Source organism: Camelina sativa, chromosome 9 (assembly GCF_030686135.1).
Source record: "Camelina sativa cultivar CO46 ecotype springtype chromosome 9, ASM3068613v1".
NCBI lineage: Eukaryota > Viridiplantae > Streptophyta > Magnoliopsida > Brassicales > Brassicaceae > Camelina > Camelina sativa.
In genome coordinates this window covers 5,937,972-5,960,911 of record NC_141888.1, presented here as the reverse complement: position 1 = coordinate 5,960,911, position 22,940 = coordinate 5,937,972, and the positions used below count along the sequence as shown (strand labels likewise).

Below are 22,940 nucleotides of genomic sequence, written 5' to 3'. Positions count from 1 at the left end.
GAAGATTTGGTGGGATTTTAATATTTTAGAATTTTGAGAGATTTGAGTGTATTTTAGGAGATTTGTGGTTATTTGTTAGAGATTAGGAAAAATGATTTGTGATTTGCTGAGATTTTATAATTGGATTTTGGATGATTTTAGGATATTTAAAATAAAATATAAGGAGAGCATTGTTATTATATGTGATTTGTTCTCTTGTTCTTTTTTTTCTGTTTCAACGTCACGGAAACCATTTTTAAAGTCTTGAAGAGAAAAAAGAACAAGCTAAATGTTCTAGTCTAAACATATGATCAACTGTTTGTACAATATCGGTCTCAAACTTGTTTTTCCAAGTAGTCTTTGATGTTGAAGACATACCTATTGGCACCGATCCAAGTTGTCAAGTCCTCGTTAATCCAATCGTCTCTAACTTTTCCAAACAAAATCAAAGCATCTTTATCTTCATCCCAAGCTTCCATAATTACAGGCTTAATCTTTGCCCAGCTCTCTAATATCCCATCAACAGTCAATCCTTCTGCAACCTTAATAAACAAGTGCAATGCATCATCTACAATACAAATATAATCTCTTAAACCAAGCTAAGTTCAATGAAGAATGATTTAGCTTACAAAGTAATTTACAGTGTGCATCTGATCGACGATCCATTCCACTACATTGTTACCACTGGCATCATTTCAATTTCAATAGAGCTTCCCTAATATTACTACAACAACTCTCACAAGTAATTTAAAATTAAATTTTTAATGTGACCTTAGCATTTGGGATCTCTCTTTGAAGCATGAAAATACAAGCATTCACGATCTCAATATCATCACTACTCATCTTCTCAGGTCAAACTTTCATATTAGCACGGTAGCACCACCAACAATGATTATCGAATTCTAACTATCTGACTGAAACATGACCACGACGTGTCCCGTTGGCCCATTATTCACAGATGTCATGTAATTCAGATGAAACCGGGAACACCAACGCCTCGGCAATAAGCTTCCCATACACATCCTCACCCAAACGACCAACAAAGTAAGTAGGATACACCGCCTGGTTTGCGCTTTCTTGTCCGGCGAGCGTTTGCCCTGTCTTGGCTGAGATCGTTTCCCCTTCCTTGGACAATCTCTCGATCTCCACATAGATGTCGATCGGCGTTTTCATATCCCACAGCCGGACGTGAGAGACGACAAGAGAGAGAGAAAACGAATGTAAGTTGAAGACATGGAGAAAAATTATGCAATTGGTTTCGTACTCCTTTTTTTATTTTTTTGTTTGAAATCCTTTAAAGTCTCACCTTTGAGGGTGTGATTTTATCACTCATATTTTTCAACTAAAAATGTTTTTAAAAATCTCCTAGAATCACTTAAAATCCTTTTTAATAAAAAGTTGTGATATTTTGAATAACAGTAGATTTTAAGTGAGATTTATAAATTATTGATTCAATAACAAGTGATTGTGAATGATTTTAAATGATTCCTATAAATTTCAAATTCAATAACACTAGATTTTAAATGATTTTTAAGAATCACCAATTAAATAATAGGGATTTTAAGAATACCCTAAAATCTTCTAAAATATTCAGTTCAATACACCCCCCTAAGTAATGTTATTTTAAATCACTTATTTATAAATGAAGTAAATATAATGACTTAGCATCATTTGTATTAACTAATGTTTTAATTAATTTGTTTGACATCAATTAAATAAAATTGATACTTTTTTTACTAGTTTGTATCACTTTTTAAAAAAATGATATAAAGTAAAAAATTTACATCATTTACATAACTGATGTATCTATTAATTTTTGATAAAATCATTTTGATAAATGATACAAAATTTACATCATTTAGAAAACTGATGTTAAAATAAATTATATTAACATAATATACACATTTAGTTTTTAGAACGAAAGGTAACATAAACAAAAAAAAAAAGTAATGAAGATTTTTCATTGGCTAGTCAATAGTGGTAAGGATTGAACTGTAGATTATTATCCACCGTTCATAAATTTAATCCAACGGATAAGATGTTTTTTTCTTTTTCTATTTTTGTCAAAGCCTCTCTTTTTATTGCTTGTTGTCATCAAAACTTCTACCCTTCCATATTCTTTTTTGTTGTTCTCCTTTCTCACAACTTCTCCTTCTTCCTCACATCATCTCATTCGTTCTTCTTCTTAATCTCATTTAATCATAGTAATTTTGTGGTGATTAGGTTTGGCATGTTTGATGACCAATATCTGACGAAAATAAATCATTATAGATCCAGTGGTTCGAGATAGAACGAGGGATGAAGAAACCAACGAGGATGTGGCCTGTAAATCTTCGACGATGACAACAGAGGAGTGATTGTGGACGTTTGTTATGTCTAGAGACTAGATTCACGGTGGAATCGGCCTGCGGGTTTCGCTTCTCGTCTACGGAAGGTAGTTAACAGTGACGAGATGTGAGATTGGCCAACTCTTTCCTTGCTCACAGTCTCGACCAGATCGAAAGAAATCGTAAATTACCGAGTCGGATCTTGGCAGTAGCTGCGACAGCCACAAAAAAAAAAGCTACCAAACTAGGGTAGTTATTTTGCTTTGTTGACCAGTTATTTTGTAAACCAATTTTAATTTGTAAATTGTAACAAACTCGGTTTGGAAAGATTAATGAAAAAGTTGTATTTTTATTTAATTAATTAACTTAATTAAAAAACTCTTAAATCAATTAATTAATTAATAGTAAATCATGTGCACGATGAATATATCATCTTTAATTATTAATTAATATATTTTCGTATTTAATTAATTATTTTGTATAAATTTCTGAAAAAAAACAATTCATTTCTATTTGATAACATATTTTATATCAATTATTTATAAGTGATATAAACATATATATCAGTTATTATAACTGTTACAAATACTAAAATCACTTACAAAAAATGATTTTAAAAAGAAACATCATTTTTTGTGATTGACACAAAATTAACATCATTACAATAACTGATGCAAATATTATGTACAATTGCATCAGTTGTAAAAAAAATGATGTGAATTATTTGCATCAATGTAATATAAATCATTTCTTTAAGTGATGCAAATGTTTTTTACATCAATTATAAGTAATACAAATAATCAAAATAAGTGATATAACATGATCATTTTTTTGTAGTGTATAATTCATTTGTTATGTGTTATAAAAGTTTGAATTAGAGAATTTGTTAAAAACATTATTTTGAATATATTACCAAAAAAAATTGTTCTAATTTATTTTTCTGCGCATAGCGCGGGCCATTACACTAGTCTCATTATAAACCCCCGGAGTAGTTACTATAATAAGATGACCGAATAAAAAAATTACCTAAATGACAGAAAATGCTAACACATTTAAAAAAAAAAACTTACAAGATAGTAGTAGATTAATAATTCATCTTCGTACATACAACACGCTCTTCACTCTAAACTTTGTTTCAACGTAGACAAAACCTAATTGTCATGTTGTAATAATAAATACTCTCTCCGTTTCAAAATATAAGATGTTTTGGAGAAGTTTATTGTTTCATAATATATGATGTTTTCAAATTTCAATGCAACTTTTAGATTAGTTTAGTATTTTATATTATGCAGTATTGTTTCTGTTGAACTTGTTAAAAGTAAAGACTTCTTAATCTGCGTGATTTGCTTAAAACATCATATATTTTGAAACGGAGAGAATACTATAAAGAGAAAAAAATAAAAAATAAAAAAGAAAATATAAGAAAGAATATTCAAAAGTTTCCATGGGACACGATTTTGGACCGAAGATATTTTCAAACCTCTCTCCCTGTTGATTAATGACTTTTTGGTGCTTTGGTATACACCTTATTGGTGTCGACAAAAAAAAAAAAAAAAAAAAAAAAAAAAAGGTATACACCTTATTGGGAGATACAATTATTATTTTTCCTTTGTTGGTTTCTAACTGAAATTGATACACAATACACTTATTATAAATCTGGATTACATAAATGATACTATTTAATTCACTTATTTTTTTGCAATTCCTCTAATTTATTTCTGTTATCGTATATAATTTAATATTCATATCCTACTCTGTTTCATTATTGCTAAATTTACGATTTATTTATTTATTTGTGGTGCAAAAAAGTCATTAATGTTTAGAACTTTAGATTAATCATTTCCTTTGAGTTTGAGGTATAAAAAAAATATTATTCATTTCATAATTTTGAAAAGTGTCTTTTGACCTATAATATAATCCACAATACAATATTCTTACAATGTTCGATCATCTTTGGCAAATACAATAATGAGTAATTTTTTTGGCTTCGAATGGACCTCGATACTTCGATAGGGTGTGGAAAATTCGAACAAAATTATACTCACAAAGGAGACAAGGCATTGAAGAACATGTATATCATGCATAGAGATTATACTTTGCATACACAAAAATAAAATATAGAGATTGTAATACACCAAAATAATCTGCAGACCGTCTAACTCAATCTTTGACATATCAAAGTCTTGTAAAAGCAGAACAGACAATCCATATAAAACCAACTATAACATGGCCTAGCACATCAGAGTCTCAGACCATCTCAGCATTCCTAACCATATATACAGCCTAAATTAGCTAGGGGGCGAGCTTCTGGGCACTCTTGACTGCTCTTACATAGAAATCCAATCTCCATAACATGATGTTGTCCTGAAGAAAACACAGTTCGGTTGAAATGCTGTTAGTGTTCCAATTAAACTTACCAGGACCAAAGAATCAATAACCTACGCATTGTGTCTTACCGCCTTATCCAGGTTGACTATAACCTTATCATTGAAATCTCTGCCATATGATATGTCATGGTTTCCTACTATTTCAGCGACACGGTTGAGATTTCTTTCAGGCAGCTCCTTGATTGAGTTCTGAAGCTCCCGAATTTCACCATGAGTCATAGGTCTGTTGAGTTAACGACAATACATAAGCAACCAATAACAAACAATGCTATCATTTTATAAGGTAAACTCTTTAGCTGATCATATAATGGCGCTAACTAGAGATCAACTAGACCACACTATACCTGCAAGTGGCCACAACATCGTCAAGAAGATTCTCGAGCTCCTGCTGCATATTGTCCAGCTTTCAAAAAAAATAACATATACAGAAGTAAGCTATATTAGATGTTTGATCTTTCCGTAAGCTAACAATGTACTGTAAGATTCAAAAGAGGAAGTTAGTTACTTTGGACAGCAGAATACTAGAATACTGCGACGTTATGTTCTTGACCATATCAGGGTCAGAACTCAGAAGTAGCTGAATGTCATCTTCCTGAAGGTATTTTGAGAAAAGAAGAAGAAGAGAATTATAACACCCGATTACAAAAACAATGCCATGATGGAAAGATATATGTGTAGTTGTATGTTTCAAGCAAGTAAAAGACATACTCTCTCCCTTCCGGATTCTTCAGGGACAAAATTGATCGGTGAGGATGACTGAAATTTGTTCCCTAGCTGTGAAATCAGGTACATAGAGCTCACACATTCCTGCATCTGCAAACCAAATTACAATAACATCAAATACTCCTTCATCATACTAGCAAAAAAAAAAGATATCAGAAATAGCACTTTGATGTTAATGTACCTCATCAACTTCTGGAGTTAGATTCCTAACACACCGCCTTAACAAGACATTCAACTTCTCTTTCTCAAAACTCGACATCCTAGCTCCTATGACACTCTCAGAATGTCTCTCACTGGCTTCTTGTTGTTGATCATGATGAGAAGAGATCCTCTCACCTTGAGACAAAAGCTCAGTTACTTGAGATCTGTAATTAGTAAAAGAGTCTACTCTGTTTCTTTGGATTCCAGGTGACAGAGTCGCTTCTGCTGTTCGTTTACGCATAGCTTCAATAAACACTGCAATGTGCACACAACACAATTTGAGAAAGATAAAAAACAAAACTTGATAAAGCTATCATACTACAAGAACACTACATTTAACATGTATCATTGAATCTATTATCAAACCATGAGCACACAATAACTATGAATTTATAAAACCCTAGAAGTTCTGATTACACAAGTTGCAATCCAAAACTTCAACAAAATTATAAATCTGAGCGTGCGAAATCGAATTGCAAATCAAAATTGAGAAATTTGGCGAACCCAATCGAGAATCGGAATCTCTACAGTGATAGGAATTGAAACGAAGCTTGAGGGGAAAAAGGTAAGGGAAGGACAAATATCAAGGAGACGCGAAACTCACCGTGAAAATATTGTCGTCGGAGATTATTGTCGCCGGCGATTCGAATTGACGGAGAAGACGAAAAGGTTAAAAAGTGATTTTACGCTAACAACAATGCAGTGATTACGTGTTTATGGAACACGTGAGTCGTGGGCCAATCATAAGCTTACGTTATGAATGAGTATGATTGGGCCTCAATTTATATAGGCCTTAATGTTTTGAGGTCAGTTTTATTATAAAAGTACAACACTGTTTGTTGACCGTTTTATCTTTGTTTGTTGGTATCAAGCGCGTTATGGTAAAAACGGTGAAAATATTGAAACTGAGATATGATACTAAGAGACGACGGTGATGTAAGTGAAAGTCTATAAATCTTAACTATGATCGACCCTGTTCGGAAACCTTGTCGACACATATCGATGTGACGTTGAAATTTGTAGTCACTCCTTTTGATAGCACGACAAGAAGAAGAACATGGTAGATAAAACAACTTAAATGAGTATTCAAACATATATACTAGGTAACTGGATTGAAAAATATATACAGAGATGTGACAAAGATATTATGGGTGGTGTATGATTTATTAATTCTCTAAGCATAACCATACCAACAAGAGGACTCTAACCTACCAAACAAAAGCATACATGTTTCGTCTGACTTATATATATATATATATATGCTTCCACAATCACATAGCACGACTCTATTTTAAACTTCCACTTCATACGTGATAACTGATATCAACTTTTAATTTCTTAGTTTTTTTTTAGCAGAAACTACAAATTAGATACCACAAAATTATTCTTGAAATTGAATAGAATTACAATAGTCAGTGTCACGTGTTCTCTATTGTCTCTTGAAAATTACAAATTACCATCACCACATGTTCTCTCTTTTACTAACAAAAGATGAAACCAATGAATTTTTTAAGACAAGTTCCGATGGACTCGGTCAACCAAAACTTCGGTCAACTCTTTAGAAATCCCCTATAAATTAAATTTTACTTTCCTTAATTTCTCCAAAATCACTCTTTTCTTTTCTTTCACCTTTAATTTACCATAAAAGAAAAAAACACTCGATCGAGAGACACAAGAACGAGACGTAATAGACCATACCACACAAGAAAAAACATATTCACACACATCTTTACAAACAAAATGACAATGACACTTAAACTCCTATCTCTCGCCGTAGCCGCCTTGGCCGTAACCGCAGTCTTCGCCGCCGATCCACCAACACCGGCAAGCGCACCGAAAGCCAACGGCGGGAAAAACTCGACTTCTCCTTCTCCCGCGGCTTCAGCATCCCCAAAAGCAACCGCCTCCCCCCCAACCTCGCCACCTACGGCTGCTCCGACCATGGCCAAGAAAAACTCCACCGCAACTCCAAGCCCTTCCCCATCTTCAGGCAGCGGCAACACCGCAAAGTCTCCAAAGTCATCATCAGCCAAAACTCCCGCCGCAAGTCCTGACTCAAGTTCCGACGATTCTTCCGAAGGTCCTTCCAGCTCGTCCGATGCACCAACCGCCTCCTCTCCGCCAGCTCCTACTCCAGACATGTCTCCATCGTCCGACGGCGGAGCTGGCGCCAGTGACGTCCCTGAAGCTTCGCCTCCGACCGGAAGAGCCTCATTGCTCGAGATCTCTGTCTCCGGCTCTATTCTCACCGCCGTTGCATGGCTCTTCTTCATATAATTTAAATATCACTATTTTTTGGGGCTTTCATATTAAGACTATATTATACGTTCCATATCAATTTTTTCGGTTTATTTTAAAACAGTTCTCGCTCCGATCCGATTTGTAACACGTTAAATTCACGTGCATAGTACGGAGGTTAGGATTTGATGTTGTTATAAAATGTGTAGTTTGTGTTCTTTATGATTTATGTAATCTTTAGTCATTATATCAATAACCATGATATTCTGATCATGGTTTAAAGGGTCTATTTGTATTTTAATTACATCCATTTTTTTAATGATCCTTGCATGGCTAGTATATATAATAACATCTTTTTAGTGGACAACAATGCAGAACATCGTAAAATTATGTGGAAAGATCTATAATAAACAAAATTAAATTTGCAAAACCATCGAAATTCCGTTAAATTATTATTAGGTTGAGTATAGATTCGCAAACTATAGACCAAATCAACCAAAAAAAACACAAGCTATTAACCAAAAAAAATAAATATCGAATAATAAGCTTGTGAAAAAAAACAAACAAACTAGAGTCATAAGTACGTTTAATATAATACTAGACATACAATTTCTTTCAAAATGTGTATCGATGCCTCTTGATTTTATAGGTCGCTAAAACGATATATTATACGAAGATATTTTGTATTTGGAAAGAAACCGTACGAACAACCAAGGTACATATATAGTTACCTTTTTATCAACAAATAGAAGAAAAATATTGCATATATACATGTAAACAGATGTTTACGATTATTTTACTGATCATACATATGTCAACTAAAATAAATAAATAAATATATATATATATATAATGTAGGTATAATTTCAGTCTATATCAGATAACAAACTTATGTCTAGCTAAAATTGAAATGATTATGCGGTCTGATATATATCATGGTTTTTAAGTGTTTTTAGCCATGATATAAGCTTTTTTATAGAGTATTTTTTTTTTGTTTTTTAAGGGTCTTTTTGAGTCTTTATAGGATTTAACATTGATGAGAGTATAATGAAACTAAATAGGAGGATTTGGAGCATATTCAAGCATTGAGGCTGAGTTGTGAAGTTGGGAGACGAGTTCAGAAGTATGCATGACTGATGCAACCCAAGCATCGATTGATGCAGTTCCCACAAGACAAATCAGAAGTTTTCCCAAAAAGTTTAGGAAGATTTACAAAGTTGCCCAAAGTTTTGCTTATTTGCAATTAAGGCCAATTCGTATTTTATGAATATAAATAGGTTTTCTAGGTCATTGTTTAGACCTAAGTTTTATTTTTCTGTAACTTTTTGAGAGAGAGAAATCCTGAGAGCTTTTGGAGAGACAAGCCAAGAACTCAGCCATGTTGAGAGAATCTTCTAAACTCCTTTGTTTTTCTCTTTTGAATTCTTATATGATATCTATTTTATTTATGGGTTTTGTTTCATTAATCATGTCTGAGTAGATCTATTGTTAGGTTCAGAGTTTTCATAGGGTTTTTATAGTTTATTAGATCTGTTGATTTATTGGGACAATTATTCTTTTGTGATCTTCATCTTTGGTTGTTCTTCATATTAGTTCTTGATTGATCACCTAGAATTAATAACCTAGGAAAATAAATTGATATGAGAATATACTTGATTTTCTTGATAAAACATTTGATGAGCATAATTACTTCTTGCAAAGAGATTTGATTTAATAATTTTGTGAACAAATCTAAACTTGTTTTCAAAGCTGGATTTTAACTTGAATTTTGCAAAGAGATTTGGATTTTCGGGTTTTAAAACTTAGATAACATTTGTAGTGGGAACTGATTTATTTTACAAATGAGTTTAGAGTTCTTGATTTGATTTTAATTGATTGAATCCTAATTTATTGATTGATTTAATATTCCATAATTTCCTGAGAATTTCCCTAGACCTAGCACTTTGAATTCTTGAATTTACAACACTTTTAAATTTTGTTTTTGCATTGTTTTTAAATTAATATTTTGATTTAGCATAATTAAAAGATTATTAAATTTATTGTGTGATGTAGAGTCTATGTGGATGCGACCCCTATAGAGTATTACAACTACAAGACTGCTAGTACCATTAGGGTATTACAATTTGAGCATACCAAATTTTGGCGCCGTTGCCGAGGAGTTTTTTGATTCACCATTAGATTAAAGTCTTTAGTTTTGTCTAGATTTTTATTTTCTTATTTTACTCACCGAGGAATGATTTTGAGTTGAAGCCTGCATATTTTGCTCTTGTTGGACAAAGGCCTTTCCAGAACCTGTCACATGAGAAACCTCTAGACCATATTGAGCACTTTGAGGATATAGTGACAAGCATTAAGGCGAATGGAGTCACAGAGGACTATCTCTATTGCAAGCTTTTCCCCTACTCTCTTGCTGGGGAAGCATCTCATTGGCTAAGGCAACTGAAACTAGGATCTCTGAAGACCTGGCATGACATCAAAGTGGCGTTCTTTAATTTCTTCTATCATGATGTGATGTCCGATGAGCTGAGGATTAAGCTTTCTATCTTTAGACAAGAACCAGCTGAATCTTACAAAGCTGATTGGGTGAGGTTCAAAGCATACTAGAGAGACTGTCCGCATCATGGTTTCTCAGAGGTGTAGTTGCTTAATATCTTTTTCAGTGGTATTTATTGGAGGTATCAGATGGTTTTGGATGTTGCTAGTGATGGGAACTTCAAGACAATGTATTTAGATGAGGGTGAACAATTAATTGAAAGGCTAGCTTCAAGTAACAGTACTAAGAATGCGGACATAGAGCGGAAAAGAGCATATAAAGGCCATGATTCAAATCAGTTTGCTACGGTGAATGATAAATTGGATACAATACACAATCTTCATGTGAGAAAGAAGTCTGTCCATTTTGCTGAAGATGTTGAGACTTTTGAGCTAGAGCCAGCGACTAAAGAAGAAGATGTCAACTATGTGTATGAAGCTGGGTTTCAGGTGACAACCAGCAGGGCAGCAGACCTTACAGTGGGAACTTTTCAGGCTACACTCCTAACCCGAATTACCAGAAGCAACAACAGAACAATGGCTATACAAGGACCTATGGTAATTCTTCTTATCAGTCTCCACCTCCACAGACTTCTGAGAGTCGAATGGAGGCCATGCTTGAGCAGATTCTTCAAGGTCAAGAGCAGTTGACAGTGACATTCAATGGGAAGATTGACAATGTCAACACTGAGCTAAATGAGAATATCGATGCATTAAACATTCATGTCAAGAAGCTAGATAATCAAGTTATTCAGACTGTTGGGTCTGTTAAACGAGGGTTTTCTTCATGGAAAAACTGAGTCGAACCCCAAGCATGCTTATAATGAAATTTTGGTGAAGAAAGAAGACAACGATACGGTAATGGATGTTGCATCGACCGATGCACAAATGCATCGATTGATGCAACCGCCATATAGTAACGATCGACACACTACCAGTGTCGATCGACACACTACCAGTGTCGATCGACACCCCCCACAAACAGCTCTGATTTCTCTTCCAGTTCCACCATTTAATTCAAAACAAGCCTACAAGTATAAGGTTCATTTTCCTAAGCCTAGGAGATTCAAGCAGGAGCTTGAGGAAGCTAGATGCAAGGCTATGATGGACAAGGTAATTTTTGAGATACCTTTGATTGATGCAATCAAGTTTTCTCCTGAAATTAAGCGGTATGTAAAGATAATGGTTACTAATGGTTTGAGTCCTGAGGAAGCAGCTTTGCTAACCAAGGACATTAGTGCGATTATGTTGAATCAACCTCCATAGAGACAGAAAGAGAGGAAAGAGAAAATGGTTGTCTCTAAGAAAGTGAGTGCAGTGATTCAGAGTAGGATTGTAGATAAGTTACCAGATCCTAGAAGTTTTGTATTAGATTGCTCTATTTCCACAGAAAGTTTTGCTCACTCTCTTTGTGATCTCGGTTCTAGTATCAATTTAATGCCACATTATGTTGCTATGAGACTTGGGATTACAGAATACAAGCTAACTAAGATCTCTCTTATCTTAGCTGATCAATCCAGAAGGATTCTTGAAGGTGTCTTAGAAGATATTTCGATTAAGATTGGAGATTTCATGATTCCCACTAACTTTGTGGTGTTGAAGTACGACAAAGAGCCTAATGATCATCTCATCCTAGGACGCTCATTCTTGGCTACAGCTGGTGCCATCATTGATGTTAAGAAGGGACACATAGCGTTAAATGTGGATGATTTGGTTATGAACTTTGAGATGGACAAGCTAAGGAAGGCTCCCATTATTGATGGTTAGACATTTTCTGTGGAGATTGTTTCTGATGATGATCTGATAATAAAGCTTCATGAAGACATCATTGATGGGTTTGTTTAGGAGTTGGAGACTGTTGAGAAGAATGTTGAGATAAGCTGCAAAGAAGATGCTGAAACACGAGCTGCAGACTATGCATCGATCGATGCAGCTGTTGCATTGATCGACACACCTCCACGAGTCAACCTGGACTTGTCCAAAACCACAGATTCTCCATTAATTTCTTAGCTGCAAGTCCTAGACCAGTTGTAAAGCTGAAATCACCATTACACAGTCCAGAATCCACAGGTAAAGCAAAGGTACGCATCTCCTTCTTCTAAACTTCCTCATGTCATCAATAAGAATTTCACTTTACTTACATATTTTGTTTTACACAAATGAATCTTAAATCTCAAATAATAATTTTACTCAGAATATTTTATTTAAATTGATTTATCCCGCACATAGTACAAGTTGGTACCTAGTTAGATTATATAAGATTAATGGCCGGAAACTAAACCGAGGAATAAAAATCCATGATTTAAAATTTGAACCAAACATTTATAAATTTATAAGAGAATTTTGAGAATACAGAAACATCCCACAATCATTTATAAGATTGAAACCCAAAAATAAATTTTTTACATAATTTAGAATCCTTTCTTTCCCATGAATCATAGATAAGATTAAAACCCATAATTATAGTTTCAAAATAAACTATAGTCAGTTTTTTCCAAGGATGAAACCACAAACTGATAAATGATGATTTTAGATGGAAAGGGTCTACAATTGATTGTGATTGAAGAAGGAAAGAATGAAATGTTGAGAGTTTTTTTTAGTTTTATGGGCCTATAATTAATTAGATCCAAAGCACAAATAACTTTATTTAATTAGGCCCAAACAACAACATAATACATGTGTTCGATAGATAACATGGTTCTTCTGTATTATCATCGGGGTAGAATGGAGTTTGAGCGCCCAGAAGGGAAGTTTGTATTTAAGGGAACCGACTTCAGGGAGTCTCGTGATCTCGGTTATGTAGGCCAGGAAGGTGATCGAGAAGGGGCGGGAGGCCTATCTGATTACAATTTTGATGTCAGAGTCAGTGGGGCAGTCTACGGTTAGCAGTATTCAGGTTGTTGAGGAGTTCGGAGCTGTGTTCCAATCGTTGCAGGGGTTACTACCATCACGGTCTAATCCCTTCACGATTGAGCTGGAACAATGGACTACGCTTTTATCCAAGACGGCTTACATGATGGCTCCAACAGAGACGGCATAGCTGAAGAAGCAGCTGGAAGATCTTTTGAGAAAGGGGTTCATCCGTCCTAGCATGTCACCGTGGGGAGCGCCAGTGTTGTTCGTTAAGAAGAAGGAAGGGAGTTTTCGCTTTTGCATTGATTACCGGGCTCTAAACCGGGTCACTGTGAAGAACAAGTACCCTCTTCCCATGATCAATGAGTTGTTGGATCAGTTAAGAGGTACTGTTTGGTTCTCCAAGATTGATCTTGTGTCGGGTTATTATCAAATCCTAATAGATGAGGCGGATGTGAGGAAGACGGCATTCAGGACGAGGTATGGGCATTACGAGTTTGTGGTTGACTAACACGCCAACAGTGTTCATGAGATTGACGAATTGCATGTTCCAGGAGTTTCTAAATATGTCTGTCATCATTTTTATCGACAATCTCCTGTTTATTCTAAGAGTCTTGAGGAGCATGCAGTGCATCTGCATCTGAGAGCAGTTATGGAGAAGCTGTTGGAGCATAAACTATATGCTAAGTTTAGCAAATGCAGTTTCTAGCAGAGGAAGCTGAGATTCTTGGGTTACATTGTTTCTTCAGAGCAGTGGATAAAGAGAAGATTTAGGCCATTTGGGAGTGCCATAGCGGAATGTGCAGTTTCTGTTGAGTACCACGCCGGCATTGGCATTGCCAGAGCAGAATGAGCCTTACGTTGTGTATACAGATGCTTCTGGAGTTGGTTTGGGATGTGTGCTGATGCAGTTGAGAAATGTTATTTCCTACGTTTTGCGGCAGTTGCAGAAGCATAAGGCCAATTACCCTACCAAATAATTTAAATTATTATTAATAATTAAGAGAAACTTTGGTTTCATATATGATTTTTTTCTCTCCACATTATATTAATAATAAAAGTGTGGAGAAAATTTTAAATAAAATATTGGAAAATAAATAAAATGGAAAAATATTTAAGAATTATAGAAATTAATTGTGATATATTAATGTGAACATATTGCTAATAATTAAGAGAGAAAAAGATAACACATGTCAAATATTAACAATACCAAATGTCAAAATATTAGAGTAAGTTTAGAGGAAACATTATCATATTTTTAAAAATATTGGAAAATAAATAAAATGGAAACATATTTAAGTTATATAGAAATTAATTGTGGTATATTAATGTGACCATATTGCTTATAATTAAGAGAGAAATGACACATGTCAAATATTAGCATAGAGAAATTATTTTGGGTAAAATAATGAAAATGCAGAAATTGAGAAAAATATATATATATATATATAAATATATATATATATATATATATATTTATTAATTTTGGATTATCATAAGTAAAGAAATAAATTCTGATAAATTAGTGTAAATAATTAAAAATATTACTAATAATTAAGAGAAACTTTTGGTTTCATATATGAATTTCTTGTTCACATTATATTAATAATAAAAGTGTGGAGAAAATTTTAAATAAAATATTGGGAAATAAATAAATTGGAAAAATATTTAAAAAGTATAGAAATTAATTGTGGTATATTAATGTGAACATGTTGCTAATAATTAATAGAGAAAAAAGATGACACAGGTCAAATATTAGCATTGTCAAATGTCATAATATTAGATCAAGGTTAGAGTAAACATTATCATATTATATAAGATATGGTTTGTGTATTGTTTTCCCTTATTCACATTACATCTACATTGCATATGAAACAAACAAACTAGTTAAAAATACCCTAACCAAGTAACCATATTCTAAAAATAGTTAAAACTATAACCATTTTCTAATATATAGAGAACCAGGAACAGTTCATGAACACAAATATGAGTTAAGAAACACAACTCCTAACCGTAAAACAGCAACTAGCTCACCAATCAAAAACCTCCATCTCCTATACAAGTTTAAATTCTCATCATTCTCCGTTTCCCCATTCAGTTCAATTCTCCTTGATTGTTTAGTCAATCTGCTTAATTTGAGAACCTCACAAGAATCATCTTATATTCAAATTAGCTAAATAATATAACCCCAAAATATTCTACACGATGGCCAACCACTTCTTCCTCGTCTCCTTTTTCGTAGTTCTCACCGTCGTTAATGGAATCTCAGCAGCTGATTCTGGAAGTCTCAACCGCCATCTTCATCAAAGACCCTTGCTGACAACAAAGCAACAGCAGATAATTCTACAAAGAACTTGATAGATAGTCTTGGTCCATCTCAAGATTATGCGGATTACGAAATCCCCCTAGAACTTGCACCAGACGGTGTCACGGTGGTCGGGGATTACGTTCCCATTACTCCCAACGAGAGCACAAATAATATTACCGATACGCTTGCACAACCTGAATCGGATCAGGAGGATGGCGAAACGTCGAGCTCCGACTCTAGATCTTCTTCAACCGTTTTGGCTGTTGTTGTTGCGGTGGGAGGAGCCAGCTTATTTTTCTTTTGAAACGGACAAAGATATATGATGTTGTTCGATCAATCATAGAGTGTGCAACATGAAATATTTTTTATTTGTGTAACGTCAAATTTTATTTTGCGTTGAGCCTTTTTTTTAATATTATTTCTTTATGTCAACCGGAAATTTCTTTAATAAAATGTTGAAATAGCAGAATCTCAGTGTCATGTATTTGAAATAACAAGATGAACGTAATCATGAATGGAAAATAAAACTGTGAAAATTAAAAGGCCCTGTTTCTTAGCCCAAACATCCGCTATAATCTACTAGTAGATGGTCGATGAGTCCATACAATCTTTGCGTCTTCAAAAGGTGTCTTCCAAATACTTTGAAGTTAACGACTTTCAAATTCAAACCATTGCGTCCATCAGATTCACCAAGTTTGACAATCACCTTCAAATCCCATATTCATGTATCATACATTTTTGCATTGCAATAGTAAGGTTTTTTTATGTCATGTATTCGATTGTTGAGTGTGGATACACGTTAGGTTTGATACATATACATTTTTTAAATATTGCATTCAAATGGTTATAAGTTATTCGGTGTTTTTATCTTTGTATAAAATGTATTACTAAAATAGCCATTATATTGAAAATCAGGTATATTATTAGAATAATCTTTTTATTTTCTACAACAATTTTTAAAATATATATTAAATTTAAAATTTATTTTTGAGCACCAAATGTCCGACTATATATATAAGTCACAAAACATTTGAACCAAAGCCTTAAGTGACCCAAATGGCGCATGAGTCTTGAATTCAAGGTTTTTTTTCTTAATAGTTTAGTTTTTTTTTTCATTTTTCTTAATAGTTTAGTATAATACTTTTAAATTACATAAAGAAATTAACCGTGACTAAAAAAAAAAAAAAAAAAAGTTAAGTAAAAATACTAGGCGTATTAAACAATTAATTTGTTTGGTTTTCCACATAATGACACTTGTTACATCGTTTATTTTCAATTCAAAATTCCAAAATGTAAGCATGTGAAAATATATATACTATTTTTTTTCTCTCTAAACCGAAACAAAATAGCACGTCTTTTTTTCGCAAAAAGACCACATATTAGTGTACCAAAATCAAGTATTAATTAACAAGACAAAATCTATATCAACTCATAGCATGCAGGACAAGAAGAATGTGTGTACTGTCCGAGAAAATTGGACGTAAACAGCCTTCTGTTGCGTTTGAACGTGTTGCCGACAACTTTATGGCGTTGGCCCGTTTTTTTATGTCAACTCCATCGATCCACAAACAATGTTCCCTTCTTCGTGATTGGCTGAACAAAATCTTTTTTGACAAACTTTACTGTATATAGTGGGTTCATGTTATAGCATTGAAGTTTCTTTCTCAAATCACTAAAAAGAAAAGTTCCACCTTACGGTAGTTAAGGTAGAATCTTTGACCAGGATTTAGCCCAAAATAGGTCGCAAATGATATTGGTATATGGTTGATGCATGTTAAAAAAAAAAAAAAAAAAAACGAAAGGATGTTTGCTAGCTTGAAAATTATATTGATATAAAACTTAAAAATCATCAATCTCTCGCATATGCCTAGAGGCATAGCAGACGCATTACACATATAACATTACTTTTAAAAGCACTTCTCCTTAGAAAAGAAAAAAAATCTTACCATTTGTTAAACATACGCACCATTGCAAACCACAATGATCCATTAAATATCTTCTCTTTTAATGATTTCATTATCATTAACAACGACGGCCTCGCCGACAACTCAAAGTGCCTGCCGTCGTCGTGATGGAACCCACAAGTGACGATGGCCTAGCACTCAGGCTTGAAGCTCTTGCATAAGTCGAAGGTGCTTCGGCACCCGACTCCCGGAAATAAGCTCCGTTCAACAACATATCTCCTTCCGATCTCCAGTTCCAGTCTCTCCATTGGCTCTCGGGTGCATCTTCATGTTTAGTAACCTATACATATAAATAACCACATGCAAATAAATACAAAAATGTCACATATTAAACATTTATAAAAGTAATCTTATCCACATTATGTACCTCTTTATTAAATCGGGTGTTCGGAGCGAGAAATCTATTGCCTTGGCTGTATATCGTCGGAGAAGCACTTCCTCCAATTGCATACATTTCCCAGTGAGTATAATCATTGTTCACTACATGGAAATATCCATGCCTACACCTGTTTAATTATTTATAACCAAAACCATAAACATTAACATTTTACTAACCTTTTCCTTTCAATTTTTATGGTTTAAAACAATTGAAAAAATGTTCTCTCTCTTAGTTTTCTCGAATTTCTCATATTAATATTATTTAAGTTTTCATGCATTTCCCTATATCCAATGTACGAATATAACAAACGTCAAAATTAGCATTTCCAAGCATATATATATAAAAAGTATAAACAGATAATACACATATATATACACTCAAATCTGCACTGGCATTATACCACTATCATCTTTCGCTAATTAATCCACTGAAATTAAGTGGAACAATACGAAGATATAAAGAATATGGCCGACACTTGTTTTTGATTTAGTGGTACAATATATTCATCAATTCGTATCTCATTTAATAAAAAGAATCTTCTATATAGCGATGTGATCGATCCATGGTGGTTTAAAAGTCTCATTCCGCTTTTGTTGACTTCTTCCATACTCTATAGTCTCTAAAGTGAAGCTTTCACATTCAAACTACTCTTTATACGCGTGCTTCGCATACAAGCCTAATATATATGTATTCTAAGTTTCTAACTACTATTATACATGTGTGCACGCAATGAAGGGTAAAAGAATTACCGTGGCATTCTTTGAACGAGTCCTTCTCCGAAATGGTTAAACGCAATTGTGACTTGCATGTTCTTGTCCTGCGTGTAACTATCGCTATGCCCTAAAAGCATGACCTTGTCATGGTGAGTCATGTGGTTGTTCGATATGGTTATAGCCGTCGAACCATGTATGGCGTCTATGAGTCCATCATCACAGTTGGACAACGAGCAATGGTCAATCCACACGTGTTTCCCTCCAAATATCGCCACCGCGTCTCCATCTGATGGGATCCACAATCCAGTGTGACGTGGACCATCTTTAATCATGCCACCTACACACACAAAATATTATTAGCATGTATATTATGTTTTCTATATATTAGAAACATTTGTATTCATTATATTAAACACTTGCTAAAAGTATAAAATTTGCCTCACCTGGTCCTGGTTTGCAATCATGGATATTAATGCCATGAATGATGATGTTGGTTGCATAATGGATCTTTAAGCAAGGTCCATTGGAAATGTGAACACTCGAGCCTCTACCATCGATGGTCTTGAAAGATGTGATGATAAGTTCTTTTTTTAGCCTAATAACCATATCTCTCTTGAAAATGATCCATAATGGTTCTTCCTGTGTGACTGCGTGTCTTAGAGTTCCAGGTCTAGGGTTCACTGGATTGTCGTTGGACGGATCCGTAACTACATAAATTCGGCCATCCCGCCCTCCTATAGCATTTTTGCCAAACCCGATAGCACAATCTGCTAGCCGTTGGCGGTTTGTTTCCCAATTAGGGTCACACCGCCAACAATCATCGATAGGATTTCCGGTTCTGCAAGTTAGGTAGGCCAAGCTCCTCCTTGTCGCATTGAATACACTTCTACAAAGAGAGAGAAAATAGACAGAATCTTAATAATTACATAACTGATTCCGTAGATAAATGTGAAACATTTAATATGTGGATAAAAAGTGTACAGTTGAAGAAAGGAAATAAATAAATGTGAACATATTATGTCGGTTGAGGAAAAATTGTTGGACAAAATTGGCAATGTATATGCACTAGCGAGCTTCACTTTAACCCTTTGTGAAATTACAGATACAGTAGTTCACATAAAGTCCTTTACTGGGTAACTATCATGTGAACCATAGTGAAGCTTATTTTTCGTGGAAAAGAGCTTTCTTGATTTAAAAGTTTAGACGTTTAGTTAACAAAATAATTGGGAACTGAATCTGTAAAATGTGAGCTATATATAGTAATAATAGAACCAAAATCATGTTAGACATTGTTAATGGAATAAAATGTCGCAGTTTATTTTGTATACATTATAAATGTATCATAATAACATTTTAATTTCACAAAAAGCCACATTGTTCTATCAAACTTGAAATTATCATATTCAAAGCTTTGTTTGAAATGTTACGTACCTGTTAACTTCGTCAACTACAAGACTTGGATCTTGAACATGGGCCAACGACGAACTCTTAGAAAATGCAATCGTGTTGCAGATTGATAGAAGAAGTAAAAAAGCATAAGCCATATTAGAAGACGAAGACATTATGCTAAACATAGATGGAGAGAAAAAGATAATAAAAAGGGAGTTCGTGTTTTTTTGTTGAAGCCTGTTATTGTCGGAAAGTATTTAAAGAGGAAGAGGAGTTCCGGGAGTGAAGGCGTGATTTATTTTTAAATTATTTTCGTGAGATATACTATATAGTTTTTAATAAAATTCACTATGGAGTTGGGACCCTACGTTATCGTAATTTCAGGTGAACATATAACAAACGGTTAATGTTGTGAAACCGTTAATTGGGCTTATTAGTAGTCAAAAAGTATTTGCTTAATGTCAACCTTATTGACCTCCAACGATGCCGTTTTTGCAAATTCTTCAATTTGTCTCCCTCACATTTGCAATCAAAGAAACCAAATCACAGGGTCAAATTTATGTGTGTGTTTAAACGAAATGATGACTCTTTGTGAAAGTAAAAGGGAAACCTACTAACCGTTAATTGAGCATGGTAGTCAAAAGTAACTGCCTAAAGTCAACTTTTTTTACATTGAGAACGATGCCGTTTCTTGCTGTTTTTTTTTTGTTTCCCCTGCATTTTTACATTTAAAGAACAATTTGTTTGTGACATCATATGTTTTGTAATGACATCATATGTGTTGCTTGTGAAGTGTGCAGAGGTAATGGTAGGAAGCTAATCTAACTATAATGATCCTTTTTGGAAGCTTCAGGGGACCGGAAGATCAAATGCAAAGTCGAGTGAGCAATATCCTCGAGCTAGACAAATCGCAATCACTCCTCTTGACAAATCCCTTTTTATCGATTTTCTTCTTCACCCTCGTATGCGGCCTAGCTAGCTCCCAAATGATCATGAATCATAGTATAACAAGTAACAACACAATGATTAGTCTTTTTTTAATGAATTATTATCATATTGTATGGTACGTAATCATCTCATCACAATTCTCAAATTAGAACATATTGGTTTGTTAATTGCTATCATCGACCGTCACAGCGTCACTCTTATTATAACACTACTTTCATGCATTTCCATTATTCCAAGGTTTTTTTTTTCTTCCGGTGCTTAATCGTAAAGATGAATGCCCATAAGATTCTAGAATAATGTGATAACCAAAGGATGATCACTCCAAACTATCATAAAAATGAGAAACTGTATGCGTTGAGCATTTGAGTTGATAACCATACCAGGGCAGTGTAAGACCAAACCTTTCCTCGGTGTACCCAATAGTGAAGATGAAATGATGGATACCCAAAAAAAAAAGATCCCAAAATGTATTTTAACCAAAAAAGATCCCAAAATGTGATAAGAAAATTATGGTCACTCCAAACAATTTGTTTCCATTTCACCATATATCATCCAAAAGTCGAAGTGAGATGATTTCACTTTGATCACTTCCGGAAGTGTATACTTCTCTGATTTAAAGTTTTTCTTTTTATACTCCTTTTTTTTTTTTCTACATTCAAATTGGTATCCACAACCTGGTACTCTATTATTCAAACTTTTGACATTAGTCATGAAATATAAGAGATTGGACGCTTTGAGCATCTGGATAGATACTTTCTAGTTCGTTCAACCATTTATCATGATCACATACATCATAACCACATCCCCCTCCCCCATATATACTCCGATATGATTCTCATTCAATTCTTTGAAAAGATCACGTGATCTGTTAAAAGATAATCATCAAATATGGGCTTCTGCTTTATGTTAGCATAAAGCCAAAATAAAACATGAGCCCGCGGGCCTCCTCCAATAATAATGGAGAAAACATTTCTCAAATACTCTCTAAAATCTTCTAAATTACAATCGTGGCATGTACATTAATTTATATCAATTCGAGAAACTAGTTAAACACATCATCACGAGCTTTAGAAAGAGATTGTCTAGGACTTAACGTATGAGTATTATAATTATTATCTTTGGTCAAACATGTATGAATTTAAATTTGGGAAAAATAAAGTCAAACACCATGAAATTTAAGTTCGTTTCTAACCAACAAGTAAAATAAAAACTTGATATATAAGAGTACTATTATATACTAAATCACTATATATAAACATATATATTTCATCCATGAAATAAAAAGTAATATGTGATCAAATACTACTTCAGTATTCAAATATGTTTAGCTTGAGATTTGATGTTACAACGGATTCATTAAAAGGTTTACAAATTACAGTCATCTCCATGTGAATGTAACAATTTCTTTTTTTTTCAGTGGCAATTTTGTATGTTCGAATTATTAATCAATTTAAATTTTGGAAAACCGTGCATGGTGGATAGAAAAAGACGAATCTCACAGCGGGTTATAGCTAGACAACACGAGAAACAGCTAGTTGTAATAATTCTGCCATTTGGTATATTAAACTAATTAATCTGCCATATGGAGTATGGACGAACAAGCATTATAGAACTACCATTTCTTCCCTCGTTTCGAAAACATTATAAAAATGACAACAAAAAAGGAAAAGAAGAATCATTGATAACGAATTTATTTTTCTTTTGTCGCAAATAGAATCAACAAGACAACAACAACAAGTGTGCAATCACTAAACTTCCATTTATTTTAGCAACAAAATGCCTGTTGTATTAAAACAGACCAACTCTTTTGCTTTAAATACAAAAGAAAATATTTGTTCCGGATATGGTAGAAATTAACAAAAACTTAGACTCCCTTCAATTTATATTAAGTTTTACTTTACAGCTTCAATTTTGTTTCGTAAAAAATGTTACTTTATACTTTCAGTACAGATTTTTAATCAAACTTTCAGATTTTATCTGTACTATTCTAATATTTTAA

The 22,940-nt window shown here is 33.8% G+C and overlaps 3 protein-coding genes, 1 non-coding gene and 1 pseudogene across 4 annotated transcripts; 2 read left to right on the top strand and 3 right to left on the bottom strand.

The window, feature by feature from the left end:
• Window positions 1–4,366: 4,366 nt before the first annotated feature.
• Window positions 4,367–6,365, bottom strand: LOC104710567 (uncharacterized). The gene is made up of 7 exons (XM_010427191.3): window positions 6,222–6,365; window positions 5,598–5,872; window positions 5,402–5,506; window positions 5,199–5,285; window positions 5,038–5,096; window positions 4,763–4,916; window positions 4,367–4,670 (listed from the first exon to the last, which is right to left on the bottom strand). Exons 2-7 carry the CDS (start codon window positions 5,856–5,858, stop codon window positions 4,599–4,601), a joined length of 738 nt encoding a protein of 245 aa, XP_010425493.2. The 5' UTR covers window positions 5,859–5,872; window positions 6,222–6,365; the 3' UTR covers window positions 4,367–4,598.
• Window positions 6,366–7,226: 861 nt separating this feature from the next.
• Window positions 7,227–8,174, top strand: LOC147937787 (uncharacterized). The gene has a single exon (XM_087467559.1). It carries the CDS (start codon window positions 7,358–7,360, stop codon window positions 7,892–7,894), a length of 537 nt encoding a protein of 178 aa, XP_087323685.1. The 5' UTR covers window positions 7,227–7,357; the 3' UTR covers window positions 7,895–8,174.
• Window positions 8,175–10,375: 2,201 nt separating this feature from the next.
• Window positions 10,376–10,482, bottom strand: LOC147937786 (small nucleolar RNA R71). The gene has a single exon (XR_015567652.1). It is a non-coding gene; the product is annotated as a small nucleolar RNA R71 (small nucleolar RNA).
• A 4,646-nt stretch (window positions 10,483–15,128) lies between these two features.
• LOC104710565 (uncharacterized) lies at window positions 15,129–16,014 on the top strand (annotated as a pseudogene).
• Window positions 16,015–17,354: 1,340 nt separating this feature from the next.
• Window positions 17,355–20,345, bottom strand: LOC104710564 (putative pectate lyase 11). The gene is made up of 5 exons (XM_010427189.3): window positions 20,036–20,345; window positions 19,048–19,490; window positions 18,641–18,941; window positions 17,880–18,018; window positions 17,355–17,792 (listed from the first exon to the last, which is right to left on the bottom strand). Exons 1-5 carry the CDS (start codon window positions 20,176–20,178, stop codon window positions 17,571–17,573), a joined length of 1,248 nt encoding a protein of 415 aa, XP_010425491.1. The 5' UTR covers window positions 20,179–20,345; the 3' UTR covers window positions 17,355–17,570.
• Between the last annotated feature and the right edge of the window lie 2,595 nt (window positions 20,346–22,940).